Source organism: Lineus longissimus, chromosome 12, assembly GCF_910592395.1.
Source record: "Lineus longissimus chromosome 12, tnLinLong1.2, whole genome shotgun sequence".
In the NCBI taxonomy this organism is placed as follows: Eukaryota; Metazoa; Nemertea; class Pilidiophora; order Heteronemertea; family Lineidae; genus Lineus; species Lineus longissimus.
Genome location: NC_088319.1, coordinates 17,572,100 through 17,591,536, shown reverse-complemented (window position 1 = coordinate 17,591,536; position 19,437 = coordinate 17,572,100). Strand labels below are relative to the sequence as shown.

General features: G+C 42.9%; 1 protein-coding gene across 7 annotated transcripts in view; it reads right to left on the bottom strand.

Moving 5' to 3' along the window:
* Nucleotides 1-19,437, bottom strand: part of LOC135496828 (rootletin-like) — a 50,908-nt gene that overhangs the window by 9,367 nt on the left and 22,104 nt on the right. For 4 of the 7 annotated variants that reach the window (XM_064786367.1, XM_064786363.1, XM_064786369.1 and 1 more), the window contains exons 3-16: nucleotides 17,536-17,727; nucleotides 11,989-12,072; nucleotides 9,961-10,079; nucleotides 9,345-9,723; nucleotides 8,516-9,189; nucleotides 7,995-8,246; nucleotides 7,664-7,791; nucleotides 7,137-7,424; nucleotides 4,933-5,361; nucleotides 3,184-3,353; nucleotides 2,503-2,682; nucleotides 1,977-2,173; nucleotides 1,509-1,684; nucleotides 1,151-1,336 (exon numbers count right to left, since the gene is read on the bottom strand). In XM_064786367.1, the coding sequence (XP_064642437.1) occupies nucleotides 1,151-1,336; nucleotides 1,509-1,684; nucleotides 1,977-2,173; nucleotides 2,503-2,682; nucleotides 3,184-3,353; nucleotides 4,933-5,361; nucleotides 7,137-7,424; nucleotides 7,664-7,791; nucleotides 7,995-8,246; nucleotides 8,516-9,189; nucleotides 9,345-9,723; nucleotides 9,961-10,079; nucleotides 11,989-12,072; nucleotides 17,536-17,727 (3,454 nt within the window). Of the gene's footprint in view, nucleotides 1-1,150; nucleotides 1,337-1,508; nucleotides 1,685-1,976; nucleotides 2,174-2,502; nucleotides 2,683-3,183; nucleotides 3,354-4,932; nucleotides 5,362-7,136; nucleotides 7,425-7,663; nucleotides 7,792-7,994; nucleotides 8,247-8,515; nucleotides 9,190-9,344; nucleotides 9,724-9,960; nucleotides 10,080-11,988; nucleotides 12,073-12,489; nucleotides 12,571-17,535; nucleotides 17,728-19,182; nucleotides 19,327-19,437 lie in introns of those variants that run through there. The other 3 variants (XM_064786370.1, XM_064786364.1, XM_064786365.1) reach the window with 3 other exon arrangements.

Genomic DNA, 19,437 nt, shown 5'->3' with positions numbered 1-19,437 from the left:
CTGTGAACTGTCATTAGTGCAGGACTTGTGGCACTTTCTGTGTTTGCAGCCTACGAGTGGCCAGACTGTGGGAACACGAGATATCAATGGGCAAAAACAACATCACTAAACCCCAACCTCCATTGCAGTGGCAATGCTAAAGGCTCCATTTAAACTGCTCATTTTTGTTTCAGCAACTATTGGGAATTTAGCTACATGCCATCAGCAATTCTGCTTGTAGACTTTTTGTATCTATATTCTGGTGGCACTTGGTTGTACCAAGAGATTTGTATTACAATTTGACAGCAGCCCCTCCCCCTGCCCTATACATCCAACACACCAACCACATATGGCTGGACAAGCACTAGAGTAAGTTGTAGCAAGAGATTTGTAACTGCATGCCCTCCCCTTGTCCTTTCCTTCACATCCAACACACACTTGGGCTAGCCACACTTGGCTGCACAAAAAGCACTGGTCTATGTATGGCTGATGGCTTGTCTAACTACTAAGTGAAATCCACTCAGTTATAACCCAAGACAATGAGCTTCAGTACCTGGTCACCCAGGACAATACACATGAGATTAGACAATGAAGGAGAATGAAGGAGCTTGGGTCACATGACTTAACTGGATTCAACTGGTTTGGGGGCACAGTTCAGGCTATGCTCTGCACTGGAAAGTCTGTGTAAAATGAGAATCTTTAAAAGATCTCCTTCTACTTTGGAATATCTAGGTTTTATTCACTTTGGATACATGAGGATATATTACTAAATAGCCTGGGGCCATTTAAAGGTTGGTATTTGGATGCAATGTCCTCACAAATCATTAATTATTGTCACTTTACTTGAGAATTTCTTTCAGGACCTTGATAACGTCAGACGCTTGTTTCGTAACAAACTGATTCATATTCTACTGATTTCATATCACCCTGACCTGCGATGAAAGTCTAACTAAGTTTATTTCTATCTGTCTTTCAGGGATGTGCCCCAGCCTCTGCTTGTAGGGTAAGTTTTAGTCCTCAGTTTTATCCCCAACGCAAGGTTTTCATACACTCTCTTTTCCACCTCTTACCATTTGCAACCTCCAACCATAACAAGCTCAACACTCACTATCCTCTGTGTTAGCAAACTAAAGTAGAGCAAATTCAAAGAAAACTTTGATAACCAACTTACCCAAGATCCTCTGCTTGGCGTCTGAGAGATTGCGTCCAAGGTCAACCTTGTCGCCCTCACACTTCCTGACCTTGCATCGGAGCTCCTCATTGGCTTTCTCCACGGCCTCTTTCTCACGGACCTCATCATTGCAGCAGCGTTTCAGGTCCGAGATGTCTTTACGCATCAGCTCACGGCATTCGTCACCTGCAAAAACAACAACACTTTTTCTAAATTTTTGATTTTTTTTCAGAAATTTTTTTTTTCTTTTCAATATTTTTCCAAAAATTTGTAACCCTAAGTATGAGCGTGACAAAAGATAAGTTGGATCCGCCATATAGCATTTTTTTGGTACGTCTGGCCGAGATGTCTGCCGTACCTTCTCTGATCTTCCTGTTAGCTTCGATCAAGTCGCGTCTGATGCAGTCACGAGATTCCTCAATCATCTTCAGCTGAACCTTGAGCTCAGCCACCTCACGGAGGGCCTGCTCACGCTGCCTCTGAAGATCAATGATGACATTCTTCAGGTCTTTTAGTTCCTTCTCATGCGCTTCTCTGCAAATAAAACACATCAAAACGGTTTTATTCCTCAATCTTTGGATTTTGGGGGCAATCTTGGATAAGGGCAGCCATCTTGGATAAGGGCAGCCATCTTGGATTGACCTTTAAAACTTTCTGCTATTGTCAGGGTTCTTACAAAGGGGATGAATGCGTGTGAAGTTCTCATCAGTGACTGTGCTTCACCATAAAGCTGTCCAACTCTAGATCGATGGGTCATGGGTTCAAACACATGCCTGCTGGCCACTGTGTCCATGACAACCTGAGTAAAGGTGAGCAAAGTACTTACGTTGCTTCCTCAAACTGTATCCTGAAGCGTTTAAGATCAGCCTGTGTACTATTGATGGTTGCCTTGTCCTGCTCAGAGCGGGCGATCGCCTCACGTTTCAGGCGGTCGTAATCCATAGCGAGGTTGGCATGTTCCCGCTGTGCGTTGTTCAATTTCTCCTGAAGAGTGGACTTCTCTTGTTCGGCCAGTGAGAGAGACTGAAAGTGGTGAGAAATTTATAAACATCACGTATAAGGATGGAAGATGAGGAACTCCCAACTGGACTGGTCATCTCTTTCTGTTATGAGACTTAGCCAGCACCCAGGGAGATAATGATTCGGCTATGCAAGGGCGGCCCCTGAGTCAAAGGGTGGTAACCAGATATATGACTGATATTACCCTTTTGGAGCCTCACTTCCAGCCACTTCTCAAATCCTGCATAAGGCCATTGCCTTGCTTCAAAGCTTTTGCTGCAATAATGACATAACACAGGCCTTCTGAGTGCCCGATTGTGTTATAAGTCTCAGCATGGTAACAACGTACTGACCTGCTGCTTGTCGTTCTCCGCCATGAGGAGTGAATCATCTCTGTCACGCTGAATGGCCACAATCTCACATTGAAGTTCATCCTTCTCACGTTCGTATCGACTGACGATGTCCTCCTTCTCCATGCTGTTGGCGTGTAGGATCTCATCGCGCTGGCTTTCCAACTGGAGACGCTGGTTCTCCTAGAAAGAGAGAAAATGGAGACTTGTGACGAGCAGACGTGATCACCTGGCTGGCTTTCCATCCGTCTCATACTGTATAATGTCAACAAATGAAGACAGCCACAAAATACTTGATATTTGAACCAACCAGCTGCCTGAAGTACAAAGGTTTTCTCCCAAGTCGCATTCTTCCTCTTCAAATCTAACACTTGAAGTGAATGGGATATGTATCACAGAAGATGTATTATCTTTAGTCATTCACTTGTCCTTCATTAAAGGTACTGACATGGCCTCTGGGGAAGCAAATGGTAATGTCCTCAGATTTACCATCTCATTATTCATAACCTTCTCAGACTTGGCCAAGCCACACTGAAGACCTGAAGACGGGCTACTGCAAAGTATTTTTTGGTTTTCCTGCCGATCACATAAAACATGATCCAGCAGACTAATGGGTGAGCGTATTGAAGACATTTTGTTCTGTTGGTCAATGTGATCAGGTCATCTGCTCGTGTCCAAACGCACCTTCTCTCTCTGGACGCGCTCGAGGTCCTCCTCATGGGCCTGCTGCTCCTGTTTCAAGGCAAGCTTGAGGTCCTTCTCCGTCTGCTGGAGGCGCTGATGAAGCATCTCCTTCTGGTGCTCCAGCTTCTCCACCTCAATCTCCATTTCTTTGCGTAGACGCGAGATGTCCGCTGAAAATGGAAAATACTTTTTATACGAGCGTCAGATTGAACAAATCTTGTTCAGATGGTTGATACAACCAACTTCTGTTCAAATATTTTCTGTTTAACACTTTAGTTTTTGAGAAAATAAGGATGGCGTCTGCTCGTGGGGAATGTCTGTTTCTACCTTGACCTGCGTTTCTTTGAATGGACTCACAAAAACTGCTAAAAAAATAAGTCAAACCAAGGCAGAACACTTGACTAACTCAATACGGACATACTCAGATATGACAACTTTGGTTGCAGCTGGACATTTGACTTGTGATTTTGAGCTGAAATACAAATGTTTGGGGTCCCTCACACCAGTATCATGAAAATCTAGAGATGTCTCTAATTCAAGTCATGAAAAGCATGTGCTGCCCCCTCAGTTACTCAAATGAAAACTAAAAACACAATTACCTAACAATGGTAGCCATATTCTGACAGGAAAAAATATCAAAGCAAGACATTGAGCATAAAGAGCAATAAGCTCAGATAATACCGCCAAAAAGATTCTAGCACCAGCCCCGATATCATGAAATGAAAATAAAAATCACATTACCTGGGTCTGTTGGTGGTGGATTGTCATTCTGGGCCTAGAGCGGAATGATTAGTCCAGGAACGCTATCTCACACAAGTTTAGTCTTGTCTTTGAGAACACCGCTATGACATTAGGCCGGAGCTACTGATTCTCGGCCACTTAATTTTCTTAACGTTTTCTTGGATGAGTGATCACCATCATGACTGATTTATTTACTTTCTGCAAATCAGCGGCCACAAAATCTCCCCATGTCACGGAGGGTGGACTCTATTGTGTATTATTCATAGCCTTTTGTATGATTTACATACCTATTTCAAGCATGTTTAGATTGAATTGGACTCCAGAAAGTCGGATTACTGAGTACACAATCATTGTCAAAGGACTGAAGAAGTTTACAATGGTTTGGGGATTTGATGAGATCAGGCCGTTTTGTACACAAAACTATTTTGTTAATAAAATTAGTTTTTAAACGGAGGGTCTCTAACTGTTCTTATGTGTGACGGCCAAAAGCGGAGTTATTCTGAATAAAGGCAACTTTAAATGGATTAACATGTTTTAATCCTTTCAAGCTTTAAGAAGTTTGTTTTAGTTAAGCCTGGTACTTTGAAAACGACAGAAAAAATATGATTTCTGTGCCGTATGGTTCATGCTGGTGACATTGACGTTGGTTATCAACAATATTAAATCAATGTAAAGAGTGACTTCACTGCTTTAATATTGACTAAGTTAACGAGTGCCAAGAACTGCATTGTGGGACATATACATGGTCAGGTACGGACTTTAAACAGAGATTGTGGGGCAAGTTGAGACCTGGGGTGTGGGGGTCAAATCTTCTCAAAGGACACACCTTATGAATTTATAGAGATTGGCACAATGAAAGTTTAAACGGACAGTTCACCTATGCACTGTTTCATAGGTGGTGATAATGATGTTCATCTGAAAATCAAGAGCATTCTCTATTCCCCATTCAGAGGTGGGTGGATTGGGTCAAACTCACAGTTGATAGGTGTCAACAATAATGTTGCCTACCTTGCAATGATTCCTTGCGCAGCAGAAGTTCTTGGTTCTCTCCCTCGAGCTGCTCCTTACGAACCTCGAGTGCTGCGTTGACCTGCTGCGTCTCATACAAGTGAGACTCCAGACCATCCTTGTCACTCTTCAAGCTCGCGATCACCTCAGACTGTTGGCGGTTCTCGCGCTCAGATGCTGTCAACTGAACGACCAGAGATGCCTTCTCCTTGGTCAAGTCTTCCTTTTCTTTGGCGATTCTAACGATCGTATCACTCTGGCGTTCAATCTCCCGACGCACTTCCAGTACTTCCTCCGCCAGGCTGGACTTCTGGCGCAGAATGGCGTTGAGTTGTTCATTCAGTTCACCTTTCTCTCGGTTCAGGATGGAGATCTCCTGCTGGAGATTGTCCTGAAGATTGTCGTTCATTTCTAACGTCTGGTTCAGGCCTGCAGCAGACAACATGCATATTGTTACATCGCGAACAGACGACACAGTGATCTGCATCATGTTCTCAATCTCAATTTCGAGAGGCATCGAGATGACGTTAGTATTATTTTTGATTGAAAGATGGGGTTAATGTATCACAGAATATAAGTGTATATTTTCAACAACACATTTCGCAGTGTCGAAAGCTAAATCCATCGCAACACTTTTGACAGAAACACCTCATAAATGTATCACAGAAGATCACCGTCAGGAGGCTGAAGTTTCTCCTCAAAGTTCACAACATCAGACTCCATCTTGAATCATGAAACGTTCCTTTAGAGTCAGATTCTAAAACGACAACAGCATGACGATAGCATGATTGATGATATCGTTTCTATGATATTTTTTTCAAAACACGTCAAACCCACATACGATAAGTACTTTAAATCCTAGTAGAATGATTTTTATAGATTTTTTCATTCAAACCAACATTGGTTCCTTCATGTCACCCTGGAAACGACATTGACCAACTGATCACTGAAACATTCATGAACAGGATGGTGAAGCCTTCAGCAGAAAGGGCCCCCCCCCATGACTTCCCCATTCAAGTGGTTAAAAGTGATAGAATTTCATGAATTGTGTTCAATGAAATATCCAATCGTTGAACAGAAGCAGCAATGATTTACACAGTCTTGCATGCGTTCATTTCTATCGCTTTATTTATTCCAATTTTACATCCATCTACGCACCACATCGTTATATTCCCGAGTGTTTTTTCATTTTCTGAATCAATCAACTATATCCGTCCTCAACCCCCAACTGAGGTCATTCACTCATGTGATTCTACATCTGTTGATTCTAAGCTGGCATGATAACATAGTCAGTGTTTTCCTTGCGTGGAGAGTACATGGTCCACTCTCTGTGAATGTGAAACAAACACCAATACTGTCCAAGGCTGACCTCAGAACATCCTCAAATTACTCAAACAACCCCCAAACAGAATAGCAAGACCTGAATGACAACATGCCAACAGAATCAATATCCGAACCAATCGACTGTAAACATTGATTGGCGACGTCAATAATCTTCATGCGACAAACTTTAAAGGAGGTGTCTCCCAAGATATTGCCTGGCCAGTACTTATCAGTTCCTGTTTAGAGGGCAGTTCTTGCAAGAACCAGAAAATGTTCAAAGACAGTCTCTCAAATGGTTCTTTCAAACGTTTAGATATTTACTTCAGCAGTAAATAACATGAGTGCCTGCCTGATATCATCTTGGCACACGCCACCTTTAAAGCCTCTTCACCAGCCGAGACCACTTCAGCACGAGATTCAACCATTGTTCTTAATATAGACTGATACGACTAATGCAACATTAATTCGATTGGATCAATAGAAATGAAAGGCTTCTTTCATGGCTTAATGCGGATAGTCAATTGCCTGTCACCAGAAAGTAACAAGGATCTCTGGGTGATTGATTTTCCATTTGCGGGAAATTACTTCATTTTTTTAAAAATTGCCTTTGCATTGATAAAATATTGGCCATTTTCTTCCCTACTATGCCAGATCTCCACTGCTAGAGGTGCTGGCTGGGATTTCCTCTCCATGGCAATAGGTTGTTGGTTCCTAATGTTCAAAATCAGGCAGAACATCTTCAGCACTTGCATGTGTTTGCAATGGACATGATTTGCAATCTGCTATTTGCTACGGTGAAATAAGAGGCCAATACAGACATCACCTATCTTACGTAGGCGTTAGGAACCAACATGTAGCAACAGAAACAACAACCAACTCACCCATCTTCTCCGTGTCTAGTTCCATCTTCTCCTGTTCGACACGCACGAGATCCTCACGCAGCCCATACTTCTCCTGGAGTAGAGATTGCTTCTCGCTTGCGAGGGCCGCCACCTCAGCCTCCTTCTGCATGATGATCTTGTTCAGCTCGATCTTATCCTGGCCGAGACCTTCGTTGAGCGCCTGCATCTTGAGAAGGGCGTCACGGAGACTTGCCTCCTCTGTCTTCACCTTGTTGATCTCAAGTTCCAGCTCCGCTTTGCCGACCTCAGCACGGGAGAGGGCTTCAGCTGAAAAGGCAAAGCATCAATCAGTTGACAGATAAGTAGGACTTATTCATTCGGGTCTAAAGGCCCGATTCCACTGGCAAGTTTTTAAGTTCTCGTACAGGTGCAGTATTCTTCCCCATGGCAGCATCAACGTGCACAACATGATGCAAACCTTGAGGACAAATAGGCAGGGATCTTTGCTTGGTTTGCGTCTCTTAACAGAGACAACCTTCTGTCGAGTGGTAAAGTGCCACACTTACTTATTTCTGCCTTCTCCTGTTCCAAGCAATCCTTATCAAGGAGGGCACGGTTGAGGGCTTCCTTCAGTGTACACCCGTCCTCCTTGAGGGCCGAAATCTTATCCTCAAGGCTGTCGATAGCCTTGTGGCTGAAACATAACAAACATCTCATCAAATGATGTCATATAGACAACAGTCAACCCTGTCAAACAAACACCTAATGCTAGTTTGCCATGCCAGGTCACTTTTTTCACAACAAATACAACTAAGTGTCCTGCCTAAGGAGCAAGGCCGGTTGCCCAAGGGTACAAGACACTAATTAATGAATCCACCACCAGGAGTCGCCACTCACCATCGTTCGTTCTCCTTGATCTGGCGATCTTTATCTTTGATCACGTCATCTTTCTCGTCTTCGAGATTATCACGGTGACGTTGGAGCTCTGCGTTTGCTGCCTGCAGCTTTTCATTCTCCATATTGAGATGTTCGATTTGCTCGTTGAGTTGCATTCTGAGACGCTCGAGTTGACCCTTCTCACTGGAGACGACGTTGACGGCATTCTTCATCCTGTCACGGTCGCGGGAGGACTCGTCACGGTCACGACGACTGAAGAACAAGAACCGAATGAGTAAATCACTTAATCTATAATGGTCTAATAGTTACTGTCAGTGGCAGTACGTCACAGGACCTGATATTCAGACAGAATTCACCATTTACAGAGCTCCTTTTCAATGACTTGGGCCGGTCTAAAAACTCTGGATGGTAAATGCTGCCCAACCAGAGCATCACTTGAATTTGCCTTGGATCTGACCAGAACAGGGTTCAAACTCATCACCCTTGGAGCATTCTAAAGACAGAGAATCCTGGTAACTTACGAGTTTTCCAGCTCCTCCCTCATGTCCATCAACTGATGTTCCAAGCGTCGTCTCTCATTCTCACTGTCATCAATCTGCTTCTTCAACGTCTGACCGTGATCCTTACACGAGTTGAGACGTGCACGAAGCTCCTGGACCTGCAGTTGTCGCTTGTTCAGCGCCGTCTGGACGGCAACGAAAGTGTTGTCACCGAAACATGGTGACCTTGCCCTGATAGGTGACCTTGATTGACCTCTGCGTGACCCTGGCCTTGGTGACCTTGACCGCAGAGGAGATGTTGACCTCGCTGACCTGAAACTTGGTGAGATCTCTTCACCATCATGATCATCAATCTGACGGTCCGTATCGTCGATGACGGCGTTTGCGATATCCCGCAGCGCAGCATGCATGGCCTCTGTTTCATCTCCCTCACGCTGCACCTCCATCGCGTCTGTCTTTGGCTCACGAGCGGCATCAATATGGGACAGCGCCTTCTGAAGTGTGTTGGTCGTCTTTTCTTTCTCGGTAAGCGTGATTTTCAGTTTCTCGTTCATGATGGTCAAGTCGTTTATCCTGGCGTTCAGATCTCCAACCTGGGATTCGTAGCGTGTTTGGATCTCCATGCATTCACGCACCTTCTCCCGTACTTGGTTCTCGAGATGGGATCGGTCGCACCGTTCACGGTCAATGGCATCCTGGGAATAAACAATGATCATTGTTACGCATGGAAAAAGGTGGCACTGATTAGGTCATAAAATGCTGCTCAAAATGAAGAAACATCATCAGTCCCCCAAAAATTTTGACCTTGAAAATTTTTCAGAATTTTGAACTTAGGAAAAAATTTTCCTACCTGAGACTGTGTTAGAGAATGACGTTGGTTGGCATTCAAGTTGAGACAAGCGGCATGCATGCACCGAGCGACCCGTCCAACGTCAGTCTTGACGTGCGACAAATCTCGCTCGGTGGCGCTCTTCATCTCGCCAAACTGGCGCCTGAATGCAACAACGGCTCTCCACAGGGAGAGAAGGCGGGAATGTTCGGCGCTGAAGTATTCGTTGAACGACTGCTCCTCATCACGCCATTCAGCCTCCTTGGCTTCAAGCTCTTCACGGGCGCGCTGCCAATCCTGAGTCAGTTTGTGGATGTCAGACGTCAACGATTGGTTGGCGGCGGTCGCCTGATCAAGCTGCTCACGGAGCATTGAGTTGACATGAGCGAGACTTGAGCTCCTGGAATGAAAGGCAAAGGTTTTCGATGAAAACAGAATCAGTGATTTAGCCATCCCTGATGTCTCCATTTGTGAAATCTGCCCCCACATGTGGAGTTTGGGCAGGCATCGGCCACATCAGCCAGCAATATATTGAGACTCCATGCAGAGTGGCATTGGATTTGACTTGGTGATAAGCCATCCATTCTTGAATCACAGACGGCAATATGCAGCTAATCTGGCCATTAGCAAAGCATACCTCTGTTGTTCCTCTTCAAGCTTGATCAGGGCAGCCTCAAGGTCACTGTCATCACTATTCTTCAGCCGTTGTTCGGCAGTCTCGAGACGCGAGTGCAGGCTGTCAGTGGTCACCTGAAGCTGTTAGTTAAAAAACAAATCGCATGAGACAACAGATAACATCCACCACCTAGATTTACGAGATTCAGTGCACTCAATAAGGCTGGTGTTAGCACAGCCAATAACTTCTTTACATCATGAAACCTCTTATCGAAATCATTTTTATACAGTCAGATCAATTAACTAATTTCAATGAACTTGCTGATTAATTTATAGTTGCAAACCAAGTATCGAACATCTATCAGATTGTTTTTACTGTCATCAGTCTGCCAGACGATTGGAATATCTCTCCAAAATCACAGTGCATCCTGGGGCTAAATCAGAAGACAGTCGGATGTACAACAAAGACCACCATTTGTTGACAAAGATTTGGCGAATAACTTGTGGTACTTTTCAATCATACTCACCCTATTATAATGTGACATAATGAATGTAATACTAATCCACCACCTCTAGAACACATCTAATATAATCCTAATGTTAGTCCTACAAGCCGCTAGAGTTACAACACAACCCAAAGCATATCATTCCACTTTCAAATGATGCCAAGACACGCCACTCTACGCAGGACATGTCAGCACATTTCAAAGCGTTCGGACACTGATCAGAAATTGGCAAACAGGTTTGATCAAGTCTTCACAGCAGGAGTCATAGCAACATATGGCAGAATGCATTAGGACGGTGAACGCCACATCTGAAGATATCTGGTTTGGACCACACTCTCCAGTGAAGAGGTTGGTGACTTTTGGTACAAATACTGAAAAGTCCCATCCAAATTTTAAAAGTTTCCCACCAGATTTGTCACCAAAGTACATACCGGTAGGTATTATAAGTTTTGAATACTCCATATTCGGAGCCTGGGTCATTGTAAACAAAACATGACTGCACAAGAAGGTTTGCTTTGATCCAAAGTAAACAAACTACCATTCCTCAAAAGCAGCAGACGACTTCATATCGGAAGCAGACGACCATCTTGTTTGCTCAGATCCCATAGCAACATAACTGTTGGCTTGATCTTTGTCTCTCATGTTTGATCAGTCTCCAAACGCAGGGTATGGCTGTGTTGTACAAACTGCACATGTTGCAGTTGACTTTCCTTAGGAGAGTTTGGTCAAGTTCATGCAGCAGCATACACTGGAGAAACTCCCAAGAAGTGAATTCTCTGATTTGAAATTTAACGAAATGTGATTCATCTTCGATAACTTTTCATTGACAACGATTGCAACATCCGACATTCTGCTCAAGCTTTTTGGATTTCAATGAGACAATTGAGGTAGGATTAGGACGTAGAACCATACTTGGAGCCTTACTGAGGGTAGAGGAACAGTTTCATTTAATGAATTAGGCCAAATCAAGCAAATTTTCTATGCAGTTTACGGTAGTTAGAAAACAAAGATTATCAAAACAACCAAATATTGGCAACGAAATTGAAATAGGATGAAGTTATAAAGGAAACAAGAATATGGGATTGTTCATTTCATCTTCTGATAGATCTGTACCTTTTGTCGGTGGTGGGTGGGGGTGTGGGCAGGCTGAATATAGGGTGGGTATGATGTTTGGGTGAAGGTGCTTCGTGTGTATCTTACAACATGCACATGCAACAATTAGGTGAGCATTTTGACAACACTGATACCAGGAAGGGTGGAGCGCGTGTCCTTGTAGGGCAGGTTATGTGTTAGTAGGGAGGGTGATTCATGGAGAAGGGGGATGAATTAGATCACAGGCCCACTTGTCACTTCAGGCAACTTTTCATCCATACTTCAAAATATGCAAATCATACATTAGTATGCAAAGGAGCCTCATTATGCAAATCACATCCAGATATGCAAATTCAGCTCTTGCGATTCAGTTAAGAGTTAGTAAGATGGGTAGGTTAGTGAGATTGACATTACAGGAGGGACAGCTCGTTGATAGAGCGCCCCCTACCTACCGATTTACTCGTTTTGTTTAACTCGGCCTCTAACTCGGCGTTTCTATCCTCTACATCGCCTACTTTGCGCTTATATTGCAGCACCTGTTGTCATGGGAACAAGAGAGGGACGGTGAATTTGGGTGAAGGCGAAAATATGTGACTACTTTGTATCAGAGCATGCATAATCGTAACTAGAGGTCGTATATACATATGGTATAAGCGTCTGCAGTTATCAGCAAAAATTGTGTTTTTTGCAAATCGGCTTGTTACAAAACTAGTCCGAAATGAAAAATGTGGAAAAGGCCCCCCCCAATCTGTTTTCTCATATTTTGGAAGACTGGCACTGGCACATGCAATCACTGTACACATGCTGTCATGTCAGACTTTGATAACTGCAGACATAGCGCCCCCTAGCAACTACCAAATCACCTAGAAAAAGACGCAGAGGAGGATCTATGAAAGCGTTGGAAACAGCGCATTGTGGAATCACGAAGCAACAACAGAAGTCATGTGACTCACTTTACGCGTTCGGTCAACATTTACCCGAGTTTCCGCGTATTTCCCCTCAAAATCACTGCATTTCTTCTTGTACTGTAAAACCTGCATTGCAGAAAATCTCATTTGAAATATTTTTGCAAATATGTATAAACAGAATCCTAATCTCAACTAAATGAAAATAAAGTGACTTAAAGTAGCTTTTCAATTAACAAAATATCAGAATTTAAAATTTTTCAAAGAAATTGGACAGCAAGGTAAAGAAAGAAATAGGTTCATATGCTGAAAATCAGAAACATTTGACAAAATACAAATTTGACGATCAACAAATAGTACTTCATACCAGTCGATATATCATAGTTTGTTCTGCCAATCTATTACCAGTACCTGAGGGTTGATACACTTAAGTATTTGGCATAAACTTACTACAAATCAATAAGATTAGTTAATAATTAACAAAGGTGATTATACAGTTCATTAGTGAATTCATTAAAGCCAATAAGGACTGTTTAAGGTGGGAACACCAGGTACAACCAATGAATTTGTTATAAAGATTGATTGCCGTCGCTGACATGTTAGAAATTGGCGAGTTACGGCACTTAAGTTGTTCTACCAAGTGAGAACTTTGATTCAGTCCTTCATACATGATACGGACTCATTCATATGTGAAATGATAGAGGAATATACAGTTCAGTGTAGACAGAAGTAAAATACCAGAATATCTCAAACTTGAAACGCCAAAAGTTGGCATGGATGCACCTTTTTATCAGAGAAATTGATGTAAAAAACACTGGGGTGCCCTTTCTTCTACAGGGGTACCCCCTCATTCTCGGAGTTCTGGATCCACCCCTCCCTTGCCAAGCCTGAGGCTCAACAGGAATAGGCGGAACAGGAATAGGCGAAACAGGAATACACCAACATCTCAGTGGCTGGGTACGCCATTGGTTTCTATTTCTGGCTTTGGTATATATTCTGTATATTCCTCCGCATGCCGAGTATTGGAGGAAGGGTCGAGAGGGTCCGTGGAGATGATTATCAGTCACAACTCAACATCCTGGTACTATCATGCTTAACCCGCTACCTGCTACAGTCAAAGCTACAGTCAAACTGGTAGCAAGAACCCAGTTTAGACACCCCCAAAGCTTCTTTGTGCAGCAAAGTGGAAGGTTACAGCCTGCAGTAGCAGCAGATAACCTCAGCCAGAGACATTCATACACTTTCGAAGGGATAGGACTTGATTGAAATTGGCTTTTCTCCATGGATGCATACAAGTTAGTTGCCCATGTACTCCATGTTGACCATGTACCCCAATTTCCCCCCCCCCCCCCCCGTGGTTTTCATGCAGAGAGGACTGACATTGGACAGGGCGCATTCAATGTTACAATACCTTTGGGAAACCAAAATAAAAATCAGCCAAGTCGATCTTTAACTAAATGAAATAGAAATAAAATTTATCAAAAAATATTCTTCATCAGCCTCTGCACAGCCAACCTGAATGATGTCTAAATCAAAAAACAACCATCAATCGATTTGATTAAAAAAAAAACATACTTGTAAGATGACTTTAGGGACAGGGGAGTCTGTGGCGTCCTGACTTATAAGTGAAGCTATTTGAAAGGTCCCGTTAGGTCCTGGAGTCACAGAGCCCACAGATCTAGGGCTTGGTGTCCGTGACCCAGTCACTGGTGGACTACAGGTCCCCGTACGTCTCAATGCTGCACTCGGGATTGGGATTCCTGAGCGTGGACTCGTGGCGTCTCCCAGTGGTGAAGAACGCTCCCTACGCTCCCCTGTCCTTCGCCTGTCCATGATTCCCTTGAATATGTAATCCTACATGGGCTGCCTAGTCACGTCTGGTCCCCCTACACTGTGCACTCCTTACTACTGACCACTACGGAGAGTACGACCCCATATATAAAACTCTGTGTCCTTTACCATTAACTGAACTACACAGGATGCATAATTGATTTTATTTGATGTTTGGGGTATGCTACCCTTGCCTTAGAGTTGGACACCTGCCGGACGGATGTGAGTCTGATAACTTCACAACTCTGTACACACGCTACAAATGTTTAATATTTGCTTTTTGAATAATTAACAATATTTAGCAGTTTTATTAGCTGTGCCTACATCGGTTGTACTCACACTCACAGGGGACCAAAAAGGACTTATTTCATATAGGAATCAATACCGTGAGTGTGGAGCTTTTTGATACCAACCCATCTTGGGCCCCCGTTGGTAGTAACTCACCGCCGTTCATAATCCAACAAATGGCAACAAATGAGCGTGTCCAAATATGATGGTGCGAATGCAACTTCCCATTGTTATCAAAAATTCATGAGCACGAGGCACATGGACGTATTATCGAGTAGAACATTGACAGCCTTGTTTGACAGCTCATTTGGCAGGGAAATACATTGTCAATGTAGTAATATTCATTGTTATTACGACAACGGAAGCTGATGATAACGATCACTGTCATTGGTTTTGAGACGTGTCAAATTCTTTTGGCAATTTCAACTAGGTTTTTGAAGCAGCTTAGACTTGGAAGGACAAGATCCACATGTAATATGATGACTGGTGAATGTTGTCCCCAACTCATGTTCTTTTCACGTTTAAATTTTCATCATAATATCTGGGTTCGCAAGTAGTACTTTCACCATTCCTCAAGAACCTCATGAACATTTAATGAATAAACAGCCTGATATGATATACAAGATTCTATTAGAATGTAGGATGGCTAAGGTATAGACAACACCCTAAGCACTCAGAAATATCTTATGAATACATGATATCTTGTTGGATATGCACCAACATGCACAGGATTACCTGTGTGTATGATATTCCTTCTCTGTGCAGGTAGAGTGGCCTGTGTCACCCCAGGATATGTCATTGTGAAACATATTAAAAGACTTGGTAAAGAACACTAAAGCCCAAGTTCAACAGAGTAGGCCTACAACCCTGGGTCAACGAGAGAAACCTTGCTTACTCTGAATAATAGCTTAACAGAGTAGGCCTACAACCCTGGGTCAACGAGAGAAACCTTGCTTACTCTGAATAATAGCTTAACAGGAAACCTCAAAATGATAGATTGATAGTTCGTAAGATTTTACGCAGGACTAGATTTGGGAACAATTGTTGGGTATAGATTTGATCGTTTAGTAATTTCCGAGAGTCGGTTGTAGTATATTTGGCATTGTGGGATAGTATAAATCACATACTAAAGTTAGCCACGAAATCTACTACAAATAGAATGGGCCAGGGCAGGCTCAACAATTTTTTAATCAAACGTTTGATAAATCATAAAATGACAGCGAAAATCATATTAACATTTCAGATTACAAAATTCTTATGGGTATTTAAGATTATGACGTGGAACGAAATGACGTGAGCCCATTGCCATTTGCTGGTACAATATTTGGGCATTCGCCAAAACGTAAAATTCTGACCTGGATGCCCCTTGCCCTCCGTCTATTCGTGGAAAGTTCTTTGATATATTTGTGAACTAATATACATGAGAGACAATTCAATGAAAGTTGCGTACATTACTAACAGTAAAATACACAGCTGCCCACGTCCTACTAAGGGTGACCTACAGTCTGTTTTTATGTGGGTGTCTCCAAGGTGATTTAGCATCGCCATACACTTTCCCTTTCAACATACTCCAGTCACAGCCAGTCTATTTATTCAGAGAAACGATTATGTCCCCAGAGAATTCAAAGTCCTTCCGTCTTCTAAAACAAGATGATATCTAACCCTGTTTACCTTTCCTAACATATTGATAGTAGAATAGATCAATTCATTCCTAAAAGTGATCTCTGACCCCCCATAGCATACTGAAAGGCCCATCTCACCCGACTTCTGTCCAGGCCTATTCACCTTCCAAACTTATTGATCTATTCACTTCCTTTTATACCTATCTTTGTGAAAAATTCTTCAGTCTGACCTCAAGATGACATTGCGTTTAATATACTGCCAACCAGTCATGAAATTCTATTCCTAATAGTGCGCTGTAAGAGCCAACAGGTTCAATGCACTTTCAACTCATCCTACATAGTACTCAGACCAATGAAAACCTAGAAGTATGTGTGTTTTTATCCCTGAATGTGGTTGTGCTAGACCAGAGAGTCAGAATGCTTCCCAACAGGCAAAACATGTTGAACAAAAGACAATGTCTCTGCTGCAATCCATCCAAGGTAGCAGCTGTTCTGCTGCCATGAATAACCTCTCCCCAAGACTGCTATCGGCCAGCTCTCATCCAAATCATCCCCGACCTCTATCCCCTGTATAAGTTTCACACTAACACTGGTGTCCTAAGCTGGGATTTTGATACCATTTAAACCCAAAATTCCGGCCAATCAGAGATTACAAAATTCCTATACAAAAAGTAAAAGCATGCATGTCGTGGCTCCACCTATATTTGATAGGATAACTGGAGATTAACAGTACCGGCATGAATAGGCCTGTATAATCTTTCCGTAAAATTATCAAGATATTGGCCCAGGCCCTTTGACATAAGCCCACAAGCAAAACGAAGATTTTCACATGACACAAGCTGTTTGCTTTTGTGGTGTAGAAAACTTTCAGAGAAGACAACAAGTTTTGTCAAAATCATAAAAGACGTTTTTCTCGGTCACACTTTTGAACTATTCAGCTAAGTGAGAGGGTAATTGGATTAATTCTGTTTGATTTCAATATTTTCTTTAAGAAGGGTGTGTTTGTAGAGCAGGGGCTTGCCAACTAAGACATCTCGTGCAGGGTCTCCAAAGACTTGTCAAATTATACTGAGAAAATCAAGTGAGGGGAAGCCAAGACCCTATTCCGTCTCCTTTCAATGATTCTGCAAGCAGTTGGGTAAGAAGCAGAGACCAAATGATACATTTTAACTCTGCTGATCCTGTCATGCAATAAGAGTATTAACTGCAAATGAAAGTTAACTGTTGTTTGAAGAGACTTCCCTACAACTCCCAAAGAAATTGCATTCAAGAGTTAACAATGAACAGAAGTGGATATAGTTCAGTGAAGGAGGTGAAAACAAACACAACACTCCGAGCCTCTCATCATGCGTACCTTCGCTTGGAGCTTCTGTACAAGCTGCGCCTGTCGCTGCTGGCCATCTTGGTACGCCTGAAGCTTCCGTTTGTACCCAGAATGCTCTTCTTCCAGCTTCCTGCGTAGCTCGACGTTCTGTTGGACGAGGCTCTTGGAAGCGTAGTCCTCTTGCATGGCATCACCAATGTCAAGCTTCAGAGAGGACTCAAGCTAGAAAGAGAAGAGGGGAGAAGACTTGTTAAGATGATGGTGTTAAGGAAGTTTCTGAAAAGGGGTGAACTTTGGCTGGGGCATGGTCTCTATAAGGCTCTCATTTCTAGCAGTTTTCCCTCCCTGTCTAACGCTCTCTTGCCTCCCTTTTGAAGGGTTGGGGAATAGGCAATGGAAGTGAATGATATCAGCTATGATATCAACTTGCCAAGGTTTACCAACGTTGTGCTTCCTATCGAAACCATCAACATATGGTACAAGTGTTTGTCTACAAACATGTACAGTCATAACCCAGTAGTTCTACATGTATGTCCAAAAACCACCCATTTCCATTAGTTGAACACTTTAGAAAATTGCCGACAGTTTTAGCCCCTCATATAGGTGGGACACCACATTCACGCACCCCGAATCATGAAGATTGCGATCAAGTCAACAGAAAACGATTAATGTTGATTGCTTTTTCTGAACCCCAAGAGAGAACTTTGAACCACATGAGTGGTTTTCTAAGGAATACTTGTTGAAGGGTTTCTTGTCAGCTCCACGGGGCCTAAACTGTCATTCGGTTCAACAGCCGCATAAGTTGCAAGAGCAACTTCAAATTTGCCGATCAATTTGGCTGATCTTGTGTTTTTCTATTGAGCAGTCCTATCCACCTCCTGTTCTTCCTTGAAGTGGCCACTGGTATTCAATTTGATTTTCTCTAATAATGAATACACTGCACATCAAAATGATTTTCTCAGGCGGTCAATACTTGTCTCAATCAAAAGAGGTCAATCAAAAGAGGTCAACCACTTCACATCAAGAGGTTATAGAGTGGCATGCTTAACTAGTATTATCATTTCTTCCAAAATATGAAGTATTTAATCATAAATCAATGTTCAAAACCTCAAATTATTGATTGGTTGTTGTCAAACGAGAGGCATCAAACTAAAACTCAATGTGGCTTTGTGAAGAATTTGCTGAAGTCTTTTTTGTGATGTGAAGTGGGTGGGGTGCCAACATGCTTCTTCCCCTTCCTGACCCTTAACCCAGAAATAGTCAACATGCTTCTTCCCCTTCCTGACCCTTAACCCAGAAATAGTCACGGATATTTCATGGTTTTGTGAAACTGCCGCCTCAGCATATCTTATTTTGCGTTTTGACGTCAGTTTTGAATTGGTCGGAAACCATAAAATGAAGCAGCGGAGACTGTTGAAGTAGCAATAACTTGTACATAGAACTTTGAAAGATCGTTTGAATCAACCCCAAGCCAATTTGGAAAGGGTTCAAAATATGTCAAACCAGCCCAAAGGGGTTAGAGCCCTTCATTGTTCATATATCACACATGAAAGCTAGCACATAGAAACCATGTATGCCACAAGGCCTGGGCCCCTCCTGGGATAGGCTTTACGATGGGTCGCCTGCCAAGTTTTTTGGCAAAGATTTGGAGATAAAGTGGGCGTGGTGTATACTCACATCGTAAGATGGGTACCAGGTCATCCTTATTTAGTCCACACGGCCGAGATTCAGAGAAAGGTCATCCGTCCAATTATAGGGTTAAGAATATGCACAAGCCCAATACAAATATGTATTCTAGCTGCCTTTACTGTTAGCCATTCACTAGGAGTGCAGGCACAAGCTTGTGGGCCTATGGTCAGGCCTTTGACACTCTCCAAGGCGAGGTAGGAGATCAGGCTTGGCTAGATAAGGCCTCCAGATTGGAGAGTGGCC